The sequence below is a fragment of the Lepidochelys kempii genome, chromosome 1 (assembly GCF_965140265.1).
Source record: "Lepidochelys kempii isolate rLepKem1 chromosome 1, rLepKem1.hap2, whole genome shotgun sequence".
Taxonomy (NCBI): Eukaryota; Metazoa; Chordata; order Testudines; family Cheloniidae; genus Lepidochelys; species Lepidochelys kempii.
This window is the reverse complement of record NC_133256.1, coordinates 305,103,112-305,117,276: the sequence shown is the minus strand read 5'-3', so window position 1 is coordinate 305,117,276 and position 14,165 is coordinate 305,103,112. Positions and strand designations below refer to the sequence as shown.

The window sequence follows — 14,165 nt, the reverse complement described above, 5'->3', positions numbered from 1 at the left end:
GATGGTATTGGCCTCCGGGAGCTATCCCAGAGTACTCCACTGTGACTGCTCTAGACAGCACTTTCAACTCAGATGCACTAGCCAGATACACAGGAAAAGCACCGGGAACTTTTGAATTTCATTTCCTGTTTTGCCAGCGTGGCGAGCTCATCAGTAGAGGTGACCATGCAGAGCTCATCAGCACAAGTGGCATGCAGTCCTAGAATCGCAAAAGAGCTCCAGCATGGACCGAACAGGAGGTACTGGATCTGATCGCTGTATGGGGAGATGAATCCGTGCTATCAGAACTCCGTTCCAAAAGACAAAATGCCAAAATATTTGAAAAAAATCTCCAAGGGCACGATGGACAGAGGCTATAACAGGGACCCACAGCAGTGCCGCATGAAAATTAAGGAGCTCAGGCAAGCCTACCAAAAAACCAAAGAGGCAAATGGCCACTCCGGGTCAGAGCCCCAGACATGCCGCTTCTATGATGAGCTGCATGCAATTCTAGGGGATGCCCCTACCACTACCCCACCCTTGTCCGTGGACACCTGCAAGGGGACCTGCATGCAACAGGGATGAGGATTCTGGGGACAAGGAAGATGAGGAGGAGAAGGAGGATAGTGCACAACAGGCAAGTGGAGAAACCGTTCTCCCCGACAGCCAGGAACTGTTTATCACCCTGGCGGGCTCCCAGACCGGGAAGCTGGAGAAGGCACCTCTGGTGAGTGTACCTTTGTAAATATAATACATGGTTTAAAAGCAAGCATATTTAATGATTAATTTGCCCTGAAGAGTTGGGATGCATTCACGGCCAGAACAGCTACTTGAAAACTCTGTTAACGTGTCTGTGGATGGAGCGGAAATCCTCCAGGGACATTATTAAGGGAACATTCAGAGGTGGCCATTCCTGCTGGGCTGTTTGCCTGTGGCTGAAAAGAAATCATTCCCGCTTTTAGCCACTTGGTGGGAGGCGGGAGCCATTCATACTGAGCTGTTCGCGTTTGGCTGTCAGGGATCTTCCCTGATACTAGTCACGCAGTGGGAGGAGGGGATAAGCGATCATCCCAGAGAATTGGAGGGGGGGGAGTTTGTGCTGCATGTTAACCCGAAAACCGCAGCCCCTCCTTTTAAATGGCCAACCCAACAGGTGGTTGGTATGGGAAAGGAAGGTGCTGCTGTTTGAAACCATTCCCACATGTTATGAAGGTTGAAGAAGCCAAAAGACTGTGGCTTACCATGGCTGCCTGCAAGCTGAATTCTGTTGCCCGGCCCTGCGTGTGTGATCTCTCACACCAAACCGGCAGGCCCTCAATATAAGAGGCAAAATGCGACCTTGTACCGAAAGCACATGTGCTATGTAATGTTAACAGCGTGGTTCACCATGAAAGAGTCTACCCATTGTTCTCTAAAATGTGTCTCTTAAATACTACTCTCCCTTTTTTTCCTCCTGCAGCTGCAAATGTTTCAACGCTCCCCCTATCATCTCCAGCCCAGAGGCTAGCACAGATAAGAAGGCAAAAAAAATGCACTCGCAATGAAATGTTCTTTGAGTCATGCAGTCTTCCTGCACTGAAAGAGCTTAGCAGAATGTGTGGAGGCAAACAATGACAGAGTCCAGGAAAGCAGAAAATGAACACGAGGACAGGAGGGACGAGCAAGATGAGAGGTTGTGGGAGCAAGAGGAGAGGTGGCGGTAGCATGATGAGAGGAGGCAGGATGCAATGCTGAGGCTACTGGGGGATCAAACTGATATGCTTCGGCATGGTGGAGCTGCAGAAAAGGCAGCAGGAGCGCAGACTGCCACTACAGCCCCTGTGTAACCGCCCACACTCCTCTCCAAGTTCCATAGCCTCCTCACCCAGATGCCCAAGAACGCGGGGGGAACGGGACTCCAGGTACCCAACCACTCCACCCCAGAGGATTGCCCAAGCAACAGAAGGCTGGCATTGAATAAGTTTTGAAGTGCAGTGTGGCCTTGTCCTTCCCTCCTCCCCTCATCCACCACCCCACCCAGTGCTTCCCTCCTCCCCCACCCATCCCGGGCTACCTGGGCAGTTATCCCCCTATTTGTGTGATGAATTAACAAAGAATGCATGATTTTGAAACAACAATGACTTTATTGCCTCTGCAAGTGGTGATCGAAGGGGGGAGGGCAGTTGGCTTACAAGGAAGTAGAGTGAACCAAGCGGGTGGGTTTTCATCAAGGAGAAACAAACAGAACTGTCACACCATAGCCTGGCCAGTCATGAAACTGGTTTTCAAAGTTTCTCTGATGCGCAGCGCACCCTGCTGTGCTCTTCTAATCACCCTGGTGTCTGGCTGCACATAATCAGCAGCCAGGCAATTTGCCTCAACCTCCCACCCCGCCATAAATATCTCCCCCTCACTCTCACAGACATCGTGGAGCACACAGCAAGCAACAATAACAATGGGAATATTGGTTTCACTGAGGTCTAACCGAGTCAGTAAACTACACCAGCGCACTTTTAAACATCCAAATGCACATTCTACACCCATTCTGCACTTGCTAAGCCTGTAGTTGAACAGCTCCTGACTACTGTCCAGGGTGCCTATGTATGGCTTCATGAGCCATGGCATTAAGGGGATAACTATAGGCATTTCAACATTCCCAACAGTTATTTTCTGGTCTGGAAAGTAAGTCCCTTCCTGCAGCTGTTCAAACAGACCAGAGTTCCTGAAGATGCGAGCGTCATGTACCTTTCCCGGCCATCCCACATTGATGTCGGTGAAATGTCCCTTGTGATCCACCAGTGCTTGCAGCACCATTAAAAAGTACCCCTTGTGGTTTACGTACTGGCTGCCAAGGTGATCCAGTCCCAAGATAGGGATATGCATTCCGTCTATCGCTCCACCACAGTTAGGGAATCCCATTGCAGCAAAGCCATCTACTATGACCTGCACATTTCCCAGAGTCACTACCCTTGATAGCAGCAGCTCAGTGATTGTGTTGGCTACTTGGATCACAGCAGCCCCCACAGTAGATTTGCCCATTCCAAATTGATTCCTGACTGACCAGTAGTTGTCTGACGTTACAAGCTTCCAGAGGGCTATTATCACTCGCTTGTGAACTGTGAGGGCTACTCTCATCTTGGTATTCTTGTGCTTCAGGGCAGGGGAAAGCAAAGTCACAAAGTTCCATGAAAGTGCCCTCACGCATGCAAAAGTTTCGCGGCCACGGGGAATCATCCGAGACCTGCAACACTGTGCAGTCCCACCAGTCTGTGCTTGTTTCCCGGGCCCAGAATCAGCATTCCATGGCATGAGCCTGCCCCATTGCCACCAGGATGTCGAAATTGCCAGTGCCCGGACTTTGAGAGAAGTCTGTATCCATGTCCTCATCACTCTCGTCACCACACTGCCATCGCCTCCTTGCCTGCTTTTGCTGGTTCTGGTTCTTCACATACTTCAGGATAATGTGCAAGGTGTTTACAATGCTCATAACTGCTGCAGAGATCTGAGTGGGCTCCATGCTTGCCTTGGTATGGCGTCTGCAGGAGAGCAGAGTTGCAGCGGAAGCAGTGGCTGACAATGGATGCCATGAAAATAGATATTTATAGAGAACAACAAGAGGACCTGCGAGGTAGATTCATAAGAGCAGAAGAGCAGAGTTGTAGCGGAAGCGGTAGATGATGACGGTTAGCACCACACACATTTCCCGAGGAAGAACACACATACCCGGGAGCCCATGAAGACAACATGGAGAAATTCGCTATTGAGACAATAGCAGCAGAGCAGAGTTGCACCAAAAGTGGTTGACGATGACAATTAGCAGTCCTACTGCACCATCTGCTGAAAGCAGTATGGCGTCCGCACGGAAAAAAGGCACGAAACGATTGTCTGCCGTTGCTTTCACAGAAAGAGGGGCGATTGATGACATGTACCCAAAACCACCCGCAACAATGTTTTTGCCCCATCAGGCATTGGGAGCTTAAACCAGAATTCCAATGGGTGGCGGAGACTGAGGGAACTGTGGGATAGCTACCCACAGTGCCCCGCTCCATAAGTCGATGCTAGCCATGGTAATGAGGACGCACTGCGCCAACTTAATGTGCTTAGTGTGGACATACATAATCTACTGTATAAAATCAATTTCTAAAAATCTACTTCTATAATATCGACCTAATTTCGTAGTGTAGACATACCCTTATGCAACTCCCACTGGCATTTCTCAGGGCATAATTTTGCCCAACAAGTCTATACTCTGTCTTAATATAAAATACTCCAATATTTAGCATAGGGGTGGGCAAACTTTTTGGCCTGAGGGCCACATCAGATTTTGGAAATCGTATGGAGAGCCGGTTAGGGGAGGCTGTGCCTCCCCCGCCCCCCTGCTTCTTGCCCCCTGACCCCCACCCCGGGACTTCTGCCCCATCCAACATCCCCTGTTCCCTGACAGCCCCCCCAGGACCCCTCGCCATCCATTCCCCCCACACTCCCTGTCCCCTGACTGCCCCTGGAACCCCTACCCCTGATTGCCTCCCACCACCCCATCCAACCCCTCCTCTCCTTCCTGACTGCCCCCCCGGGACCCCTGCCCCATCCAACCACCCTTTCTCCCTAACCACCCCCAGGACACCTGCCCCTGGCTGCGCCCCACCACCCCATCCAACTCCCCCTCCTTTCTGACTGCCCCCCAAGGACCCCTGCCCCCATTCAACCCCCGTGTTACTCGCCCTCTGACCACCCTGACCCCTATCCACCCCCTGCCCCCTGACCACCACCACTCCCCAAACTCCCCTGCCCTCTATCAACCCCCCCTGCTCCCTGACTCCTTATTGCGCTGGAGCACCGGTAAAGTGCTCTCCATAGTAATGTGCTACTTACAGTGTACTGAGCCACTGCCCTTCACCCTGCCCTTATTAGCCATAGGATTCTGAGGCCTGCTTTTGACAGGGGGTTAAAAAATGGCAAAGAGGGTGAATCAGAGGAGGGGGGTGGCCAGGGTCTGAGCAGCAGGGTGGAAATTTACTGGTCAGGGGCATCAAGCAGCTGGAGGCAGCATTAGGAGAGGGGTTAAAGGGCAAAATCAGGAATGAGTGGGGGAGGAGGCAGAGTTAAACCCAGGAGTGAGGCGCTGGCAGAGGGTGTTAGAGGGCAAAACCCAGCACAGGCGGGGCACAGAGGGTAACAGTTACCCAGTGGGACTGAGACACCAGTGTTTGCAAAATAGTTTGTTGGGGGGGCAAGAGGCTTTTTTATTTGAGCAAAGTGGCTTTTTTGTATGGTCACACGAACTGAGCATGCTCAATAACATCTGCTGAAGCCACTGTCCTTTAACCTGCCCTTATTAGCCATAAAAATCTGCTGACTGCTATTTACAGGGGTTAAAAAGGGGCAAAGGGAGCAAATGGGAGCAGTGGGGGTGGCCAGGTTCTGAGCAGGGGGCGGACATTGACTGGTCAGGGGGGTCAAGCAGCTGGAGGCAAGATTAGGAGAGGGGCCAAAGGACAAAATCAGGGCTGGCGGGGGGGAGGAGCAGGAGTTAAGCTTGGGGTAAAGTGCTGGCAGAGGATGACAGAGGGCAAAATCTGGCACAGGCAGGGGCACAGTGGGTAACAGTTACCCCAGTGGATTCAGACACCAGTGTTTGCAAAAATGGTGGGGGGCAAAGGGGCTTTTTTTATTTCCCCTCTGACAGACAGGACCTCTCAGCATCAGCTTCCCAGGGCTGGGTTCTTAAAGACACAGGCATCCCAATGCCTAGTCAATGCAACCCCTCTTTGTCTGATCTAATCTCCTGAGGCTACGTCTACACTACAAAGTTCAAAGTGCTGCCGCAGGTTATCCACCTCGACAAGGGATTAGCTCTGAGCACTGGGAGCCGAGCCTGTCTACACTAGCGCTTTAAAGCACTCAAACTTGCTCAGGGGGGCTGATTTTTCACACCCCCTAAACCAGCTAGTTAGAGCGCTTTAACTGCCAGTGTAGATAATCCTGGCAAGTTATGTCAGCATAGAGTCACTACAGTTACTATGTCACTTGTGTGCATGTCTCCTGGACTCCTTGTCTCAGCAGTCAGGGTACTCACCAGAAGCACTTGTATAGATTCAGAGTGAGGTGCACCATGAATAGATATCTCACTGTATTTTGGGAAGCTTTGGTTTGGCAGTGTATGCTGGGTACCAAACAGGTCAGACAGGGGTGGTTGTGGCCCTGGGATCCAACTTCTTATAAGACATTGTTAACCTTCCACTAATTTTATATTTATCCCATACATAAACATATACATAATATTTACCCCTTTTTTTCTAAACGCACAAACCTGCCTGGCCCCCCTCACTGTCTTCCATCTCACACAGAATCATGGAGCTTGCATGGCTCTGCACTACTGTCATGAGCGTTTGTACCCAAAAGTGCATGGTCCTTTACTATTTGCAGATCAGCAAACGTACATGTGGGGTGTGACATTATACTCTACTTTCTTTATGAAAATATGCTTATGATATGGATATGACGTAGCTAATATATACTTTATGCAAGATGGCTGATGTGGGGTATCATTGCAAAACTTAAGACCTATTGACTGTGTTTATCCAACATGTAACGTTTGTATCTGAGGCTAGAAATATGGACCCTGGCTAGCATGACTGCTTTTAACTCCCTGCTTATCGGAGTGGGGAAGCCGCCCCACTACAGGCACAGACACAACTTTTTTTGTACAGTGATGTGCCCCATGAGGGTTAATGTATATACATTAGATTCCAGGGCCTTGTACCATCCAGAAACATATGCAGCAGCGACAGGTCCGACTTTGCTAAAAAAAAAAAAAAAAAAAGAAAAGGCCATCTGATGTAGCTAATTCCTAAAGATAGCAGTCATCAGATTCCAGTGTTACAGGTAGCACAACCCTACAGATTGCAGTTTCTTACGTGTGTGTGTGTGTGTGTGTGTGTGTGTGTGTGTGTGTGTGTGTGTGTGTGTGTGTGTGTGTGTGTGTGTGTGTGTGTGAAAATGCTATCTGTAGGACCGGGCTACCTGCAGCAGCAACAGGTCCTACTTTGCTAACATCTGATGTAGCTAATACAAGCAGTCTCACATGTAAAACCAAACTGATAGCTTTCTTTAACAGTGTAACAAGCCTTGTGGATGGGGGGAAGTGGTTGACATGGTCTATTTTGCCTTTAGTAAGGCTTTTGATACTGTCTCCCATGACCTGCTCATAAACAAACTATGGAAATGCAACCTAGATGGAGCAACAAGGTTATTCCCACATAGATAGTCAGAAATCTCTCACATGGCATCTTACTCCACTGATGAATTTGCCGAGAGGAGGTCTTGGGCCAGGCATGCTTGGGAAACCAAAAGAAGCATGACTCTTAATAGGAGTCATGTTACCACAGTTGATGGGCAGAGAGGTCCAGAACCTAATAGAGAGGGACTCGGTCCCTGAGCTAATATTCTGAAAAGGGCAGGGTTTCTCTGCAACTCCTTGCCAGCAAGGAGCATCATACCCCTACCTGGTCTGTAGTGGGCAAACCTTGTCCAGGATAATTCGGAGGAAATTCAGGGACTTTCCCAGTCTTCCAACCTTTCTCTGGCAGGAGAGTAGGATTTGGCCCTCTGTCCTTATTGAGATAAAATTCTTACTGAGGACAGGGATTGGGCCCATTATCTTCATGTGGATTTAACAGCAACAGGTTGCTGAGGTTACTCCCTTCTAGATAGATTAGGTTTTGTACATCTTTCTTAGTCATGGCATCCATAGAAAATGGGAAATTTAGATTAACTGATATGCTGCTTTAGAGAACTGCCAGCAGAAGAGATCCTTTTATTAAAGTTTTTAGCAAACATAAGTTTGTCAAGTACAGCAAAAATACAAAGAGTCAGAGAATGGAGAGAAAAAGGGGGAGAAAGGGCGGGGAGAGAAGAGAAGCACCAGGGATTAAAGTGAAAAGAAGAAGTTACCTACTACAGGACAGGCCTAACAAAGAAAATAACAGAACGCCACTAGCCGTCACCTTCAGCCACCAACTAAAACCCCTCCAACGCATTATTAAGGATCTACAACCTATCCTAAAGGATGACCCAACACTCTCACAAGTCTTGGGAGACAGGCCAGTCCTTGCCTACAGACAGCCCCGCAACCTGAAGCAAATACTCACCAACAACCACATACCACACAACAGAACCACTAACCCAGGAACTTATCCTTGCAACAAAGCCCGTTGCCAATTGTGCCCACATATCTATTCAGGGGACACCATCACAGGGCCTAATAACATCAGCCACACTATCAGAGGCTCGTTCACCTGCACATCCACCAATGTGATCTATGCCATCATGTGCCAGCAATGCCCCTCTGCCATGTACATTGGTCAAACTGGACAGTCTCTACGTAAAAGAATAAATGGACACAAATCAGATGTCAAGAATTATAACATTCATAAACCAGTCGGAGAACACTTCAATCTCTCTGCTCACGCAATCACAGACATGAAGGTCGCTATCTTAAAACAAAAAAACTTCAAATCCAGACTCCAGCGAGAAACTGCTGAATTGGAATTCATTTGCAAATTGGATACTATTAATTTAGGCTTAAATAGAGACTGGGAGTGGCTAAGTCATTATGCAAGGTAGCCTGTTTCCTCTTGTTTTTTCCTAACCCCCCCCCCCCCCCCCCAGATGTTCTGGTTTAACTTGGATTTAAACCTGGAGAATGGTCAGTTTAGATGAGCTATTACCAGCAGGAGAGTGAGTTTGTGTGTGTATGGGGGTGGGGGGGATGTGAGAAAACCTTCATCTATGCAGGAAATAGCCCGACTTGATTATGTAAAGAGTTGTCACTTTGGATGGGCTAGCACCAGCAGGAGAGTGAATTTGTGTGGGGGGGTGGAGGGTGAGAAAACCTGGATTTGTGCTGGAAATGGCCCACCTGTTGATCACTTTAGATAAGCTATTACCAGCAGGACAGTGGGGTGGGAGGAGGTATTGTTTCATGATTTCTGTGTGTATATAAAGTCTGCTGCAGTTTCCACGGTAAACATCTGATGAAGTGAGCTGTAGCTCACGAAAGCTCATGCTCAAATAAATTGGTTAGTCTCTAAGGTGCCACAAGTACTCCTTTTCTTTTTGCGAATACAGACTAACACGGCTGTTCCTCTGAAAGAAGAAAACTAAATCTCTAGGAAAAACCTGAATTTGGGGTGGGATGGGGATAAGGAAGTGTATAACACAAAAAGCACTGCTTTGCAGGTATGTAGAAAAAAAACCCACTAGGACTATGTGAAACACACTGGAGAACAACATTTTCTTATCTCGTTGTGCTAAACTGCAAGAAGCTTCCTGATAGCAGCGCCATAAAATGATAGAAATAGGCTGAGCTTTCGTGCACCCTTTATCCCACTATTTCAACCTTAGATGTCTGAGTTTAATCATTCAGTGAATATACGTCATCAGAGATGTGTCTCATCACTGGAGCTCCCAGGATGTTTAGTAATAGGAATTCTGTGTCTCTAGAAGCTCACTAACCTTTTAAAATCCAAAATGGTTTGGAACAAGCTTGCCCGGGAGACTACCTGTGTTTTCATATCCTATTTAAACAGTTGTAAACAGCACAGATGCCCAAATTGTCTTGCTTTAATGAGAGGGGATTGCTCAAAAGATGGTAGTGGTGATTTTTTTTCCTATAAGGGCACCTGAATTTTTGGAATTCACTTCCTCTGTTGCTCTGCCAGAGCCCAGATTTTTTTTTTTTTTTTAACCTGTCTGGACATCTTGACTTGTTCAAAAGGCCGTGCCACTTCTCTGGCATTTCTGGAAGGGATGTATAGAGGTATTGTTCAGATTCCTGTTGTGGAGGGGATTTACCATTAGTATGAGCTCATTTGTGCTTTTAAGGCACAGCCTGTGTTGGTGGCAGTGCAGAGCCATACCATTCCAGAGGAGTGTTTCTGCTCTACACACTTTCAGGGTAGCTAGCACTAATGGCTGGTGTGTAGATGAACAGGGTCAAGGGCCCACTTGCTGCTCTGTGGGGTGGCCCAAGAGGGAAGAAAGTGTATGTGAGGTAAGATGTTCTCATGAAATTTTTGCCATTTTCTCTTAAAGAAAGTCATACATAACTTAACAAGAGTTATTAAACCAATGGGGTTCTTTAAAAACTTAATAGGGTCAATAAACCTGTGGAATATAATACAGAATAGCCTTTCTACAGATTTGTGCAACATTCAGTTGTAGGGATATACATCTCTATTCATTTCTTTAGTACTTACTCACAAGGTTTGGCCCAAATCTCACAAGAACAACTCATGAGTTTTTGGTTCTATGAGATCTAGGACCTAGCCTTGATTCAGCCTGGAATCTGAACCTCAGCCAACCCTAATTCAGATCTGGATCCAAACTCAGCCTCTCAGCCCATATTGAATCAAAATAGATTACAGGTACCATCATTTTCAAGGACTTCTCTGCACTGAAGGAAACAAGCGCTGCACTTTCTATGGGTTGCCATTTAAAAGGCACAACATAAGCAGCTGAACAATAAGGACATGTTTGGGTAATAATATTATTTCATTCCTTTTATTTACATGAAACATGGTCCTTACATTTCTTCTGTTCTTTTTTATTATTTTCCCAGCCACACACCTGAAGCTTAATTCCTACTCTTTCTGTGGGAGTAGATGCACTACTCTGATAGGTTTGATGCAAGAGTAACCCACCAGCCAGCATGTGTTATGTCCCTTCCTCCCCACCATGCCCGATCTGTACTGGTTGTGAATCTGTTACAGCTCTTCTGTAGGGAGCCTGGCTCTGTGGCTCAAACTGTAGTGATTTATACTTTCAGCTCTGGAGGTTAAAATGGGTAGTTGCACAAAGATCTCCCAGATTATCACATTTATAAGTCCAGTATAGCCATATAAAGCAGGAGTACTTCTAACTCTTAAGCATGACATGACCCCAACAGCCTTGTATTACAAGATTTGAAGGGGTCTTTAATGAAGTCTGTGCAAAATAGCTGCAGAGGATTCATACCTCTGCTTCAGAACTGGAAGAAAGCCTTGAATAATCATAATCTCACAGATACCATTTTTTTGGTAGGGTAAGGAATAGGTTAGCTAGAAACAAATACAGATGCTAGGATTGCCTTTACCTATACCTGTTAAATGGTAACATTGAATGTCAGTTACATATAGCTAAGCAGTCAGGTCTTCTGATTTTTTTTCCATAACCATCAACGTTTTAGAGATGAAAAAAACCAGCTCTTTCCAAGCCCAGAATGGGAGTTTTTCCTCTGCATTCCTTTTAGAATACATAAAACACCATCTGAGGGGGCTAGTTGCTTTATACAGCAAGATGGAAATAACAGACCAATGGACCATCTCCACTCATGCCCTGTCATTTAGAGTTGCTTTTATCAAATGGTTTGGAGAAAGCAAAAAATAGAACCACAAAACTTCCATACTGCACTTGATAAATTGGGGAAGAAACAAAACCACAGTGAGGGAATGTTCCTCCCACTGCCTGCTGATGGCCCATTTATGAAGGATGAATATTGATGGGTCTTGTTTCCTAACTAACGTAACCATGGATGCTATTCATAGGCGTCTAAGAATTTTAATTTTTTTAACCTTATAGAAATGAGTCTGACAAATGAATACACTTACTCTCGAAGGCCTTCAATCATTTTTTCCATTGCATCTTCCCAACAATAAGCTTTAACTGACTGTATATTCTCAATTATTTCTGAGGTGATCACAAGTCTCTCATTTGTCTTTCCTGCCCTCCTGTCTCTGTAAAATAATGAGGCATTAAATAATAATAGTGAATAATACTGTGCATTCAAAGACAAATAATTAATGCATTATGAAGAAAAACTCTAGGAAGTATGACTCACATAATTGACAATGAGTCTTAATATTTTATAAAATTTCTCACTACTTTATACATATTAAATACTTAATTTTTAATATTTACACACTCAATGTTAATAAATAAGACCCTGAACCTGCGTTCTTTGCACCCTCCAAATTCTGATTAAGAGGCATGTGGAGTTCACAAGGAATGCAGGGTTATGCCTTATCTGCCATTTTATGGGGCAAATTGTGCTCATTTTACTCATTTGTGACATATCAGCAGGAATTCCAGTGTAAGGTAAGTAAGGTCTGGCTTTGTGTATGTTAACAATAGTATCTTTTTATCTTTAGAATTTGATTCTATTTTTAAACATTGTTCATTAAGAAAAAGGGACTACATTCAGCCCTGGTTGAACTCCACTGTCTTCAGGGAGGAACCTCCATTGACTTTGGGGATGAATTGGCTCAACGAACTTTACTAAAGTCATTTTTGTATCTAATTTCCTGTATTCTGGTGTGTGTTCCTGCTCTCCTAATCTCCAGTTTGCTTTTAAATCTCTTTTTCTTCCATTATTTCCTTCTGACTTTCTCCATTTTTCTTTCAATTTTATTTACTTCATGAAGAGGCAAAAAAAAGTTAGGATCTTGCTTTGCAAGGCAATGGCTATAAACACAGTTGCAAAACAACCAACCTATATAAATACCAAGATTTGGAAACAGGACCAAATTCTGTGCTTATTTACCCACCATGGAGCCCCATTGATTTCAGTCAGGACTATCCCCCATATGTGAAATAATCTTACAAACTAATTGTAAGACGACCAATTAATTATTAATGTATTAGTCTATTAAAGAACCACATCAGCATTAGCCCAATAATATTTTTCTACCCTTCTTCAAGTGCTTCTATTGTGTTTTCTTTACTTCAGATTTTTTTTGTGTAATCCTGTCCTCAGAAGAGCAGACTCTAACGGAGTAACATTTTTAAATGAGGACCATAAGTATCATAAAGCAATATGTCTTGTGAAAACATACAATTATTTAGAACATCTTTAACATTTTGTCACCTGTACTTCATCATCATTCGTCCTAACCCAGCTTGGAAAAGGGCCATGATTATCACAAAGAAAAGTCCACAAAATGCTGTGGGCCCTAACATCTCCACCAGCAGTCCCATCAGTAGCACCACTTGTAAAGGTCCAATCCATACAAAATGAGCCAATGCTAGCCCCTGCAAAAATCCACAGCAAAAATACTCAGACAATATGAAAGAGAGAAGAGCTATTGAGGTGATACTCTGAACAATTTGCACAAAGAATAGGAAAAGAATTTCCAGTAGTAAAACAAGTTTATAGAGGAGATTTTGTGGTTCTGAGCACATAGCAATGTGGGTGTTAATTACACTGAGGACATACCAATGCATATATACATTCCATACATGAGCTTTGTTTTTTTCAAGGGACAAAGTTCAGTCCACAACTCTCCTCGAAGCTGTATAAATACAAAGTGAAATCCTGGCCCCATATAGGCATGTAGGAGTTTGGCCATTGACTTCACAGGGACCAGGATTCCCCCCGTCCTCTCCCCTCTATGTTTTCAATCACTGCCAGATGAGACAAGATATATGAAAGAACCTATGAAGAATTATTTAAAATTGTTATGGAAGGTAACTTATTTCGGTGAAAGAGTGACTAAGGCTGTATATGCAATTAATTCAAAACAACCTGCTCCCTATATGGTCATCTCCCTCATTTGTTTTCCCTGGGCTGGATTTAGGGCCAACTCCTGTAGTCCTGAGGGCCAAATAATGTCATAGACAGTGCACATCCTGAGAAAAGAAAAACCTCACAAGTGTTAGGCAATAATGGCTGGTACATGCAGAGAGGGAGTGAGGGAGATGTACAAGCAGCGTAGAATTCCCCTCTGTGAGTTGGCAGCTCTGTGGTTTTGGGAGCAGGGGCAGCAGGATGGGAGCAGTTGACGGGGGGAGATGGCTGATGCCTGCAGCATCCTGGCCGTAGAGATTAATAGCTATTTGCCATACAAGTTGTATGGTGGGGGTACAAGTCTATATCATACTAGCATTTGTATGACAGCATAGGTCCTGAGGGAGCCGTGCTATAAAGAGGTTTGGAGAGGGACGCACAAGGTAGTATTTGTCTAGCAAAGGGTTTCTACTTGTATTCATAACCACAGTAGCTGATTGCCTCCCAAGTATCACATGAGAAGTTCTACTCTTCCTGTCTTCCTCACACCTCAGCCTTATGCTAGCTGTAGTTGGAAGTGGCATGCCTCTCCTCCCAATAGGATGGCCGAACAGACACTCTGTGACTTGAAATTCATGGAGTTTCTAGGCCTTTCCATCAACTG

At 45.5% G+C, this 14,165-nt stretch overlaps 1 protein-coding gene across 2 annotated transcripts in view; it reads right to left on the bottom strand.

Annotated features, from left to right (window-relative positions):
- CFTR (CF transmembrane conductance regulator) overlaps positions 1 to 14,165 on the bottom strand; it is a 145,537-nt gene that overhangs the window by 104,444 nt on the left and 26,928 nt on the right. For both annotated transcript variants that reach the window (XM_073328163.1, XM_073328164.1), the window contains 2 exons: positions 12,863 to 13,026; positions 11,607 to 11,732 (listed from right to left, as the gene is read on the bottom strand). In XM_073328163.1, coding sequence (XP_073184264.1) covers positions 11,607 to 11,732; positions 12,863 to 13,026 — 290 coding nt within the window. The remainder of the gene's footprint in view (positions 1 to 11,606; positions 11,733 to 12,862; positions 13,027 to 14,165) is intronic.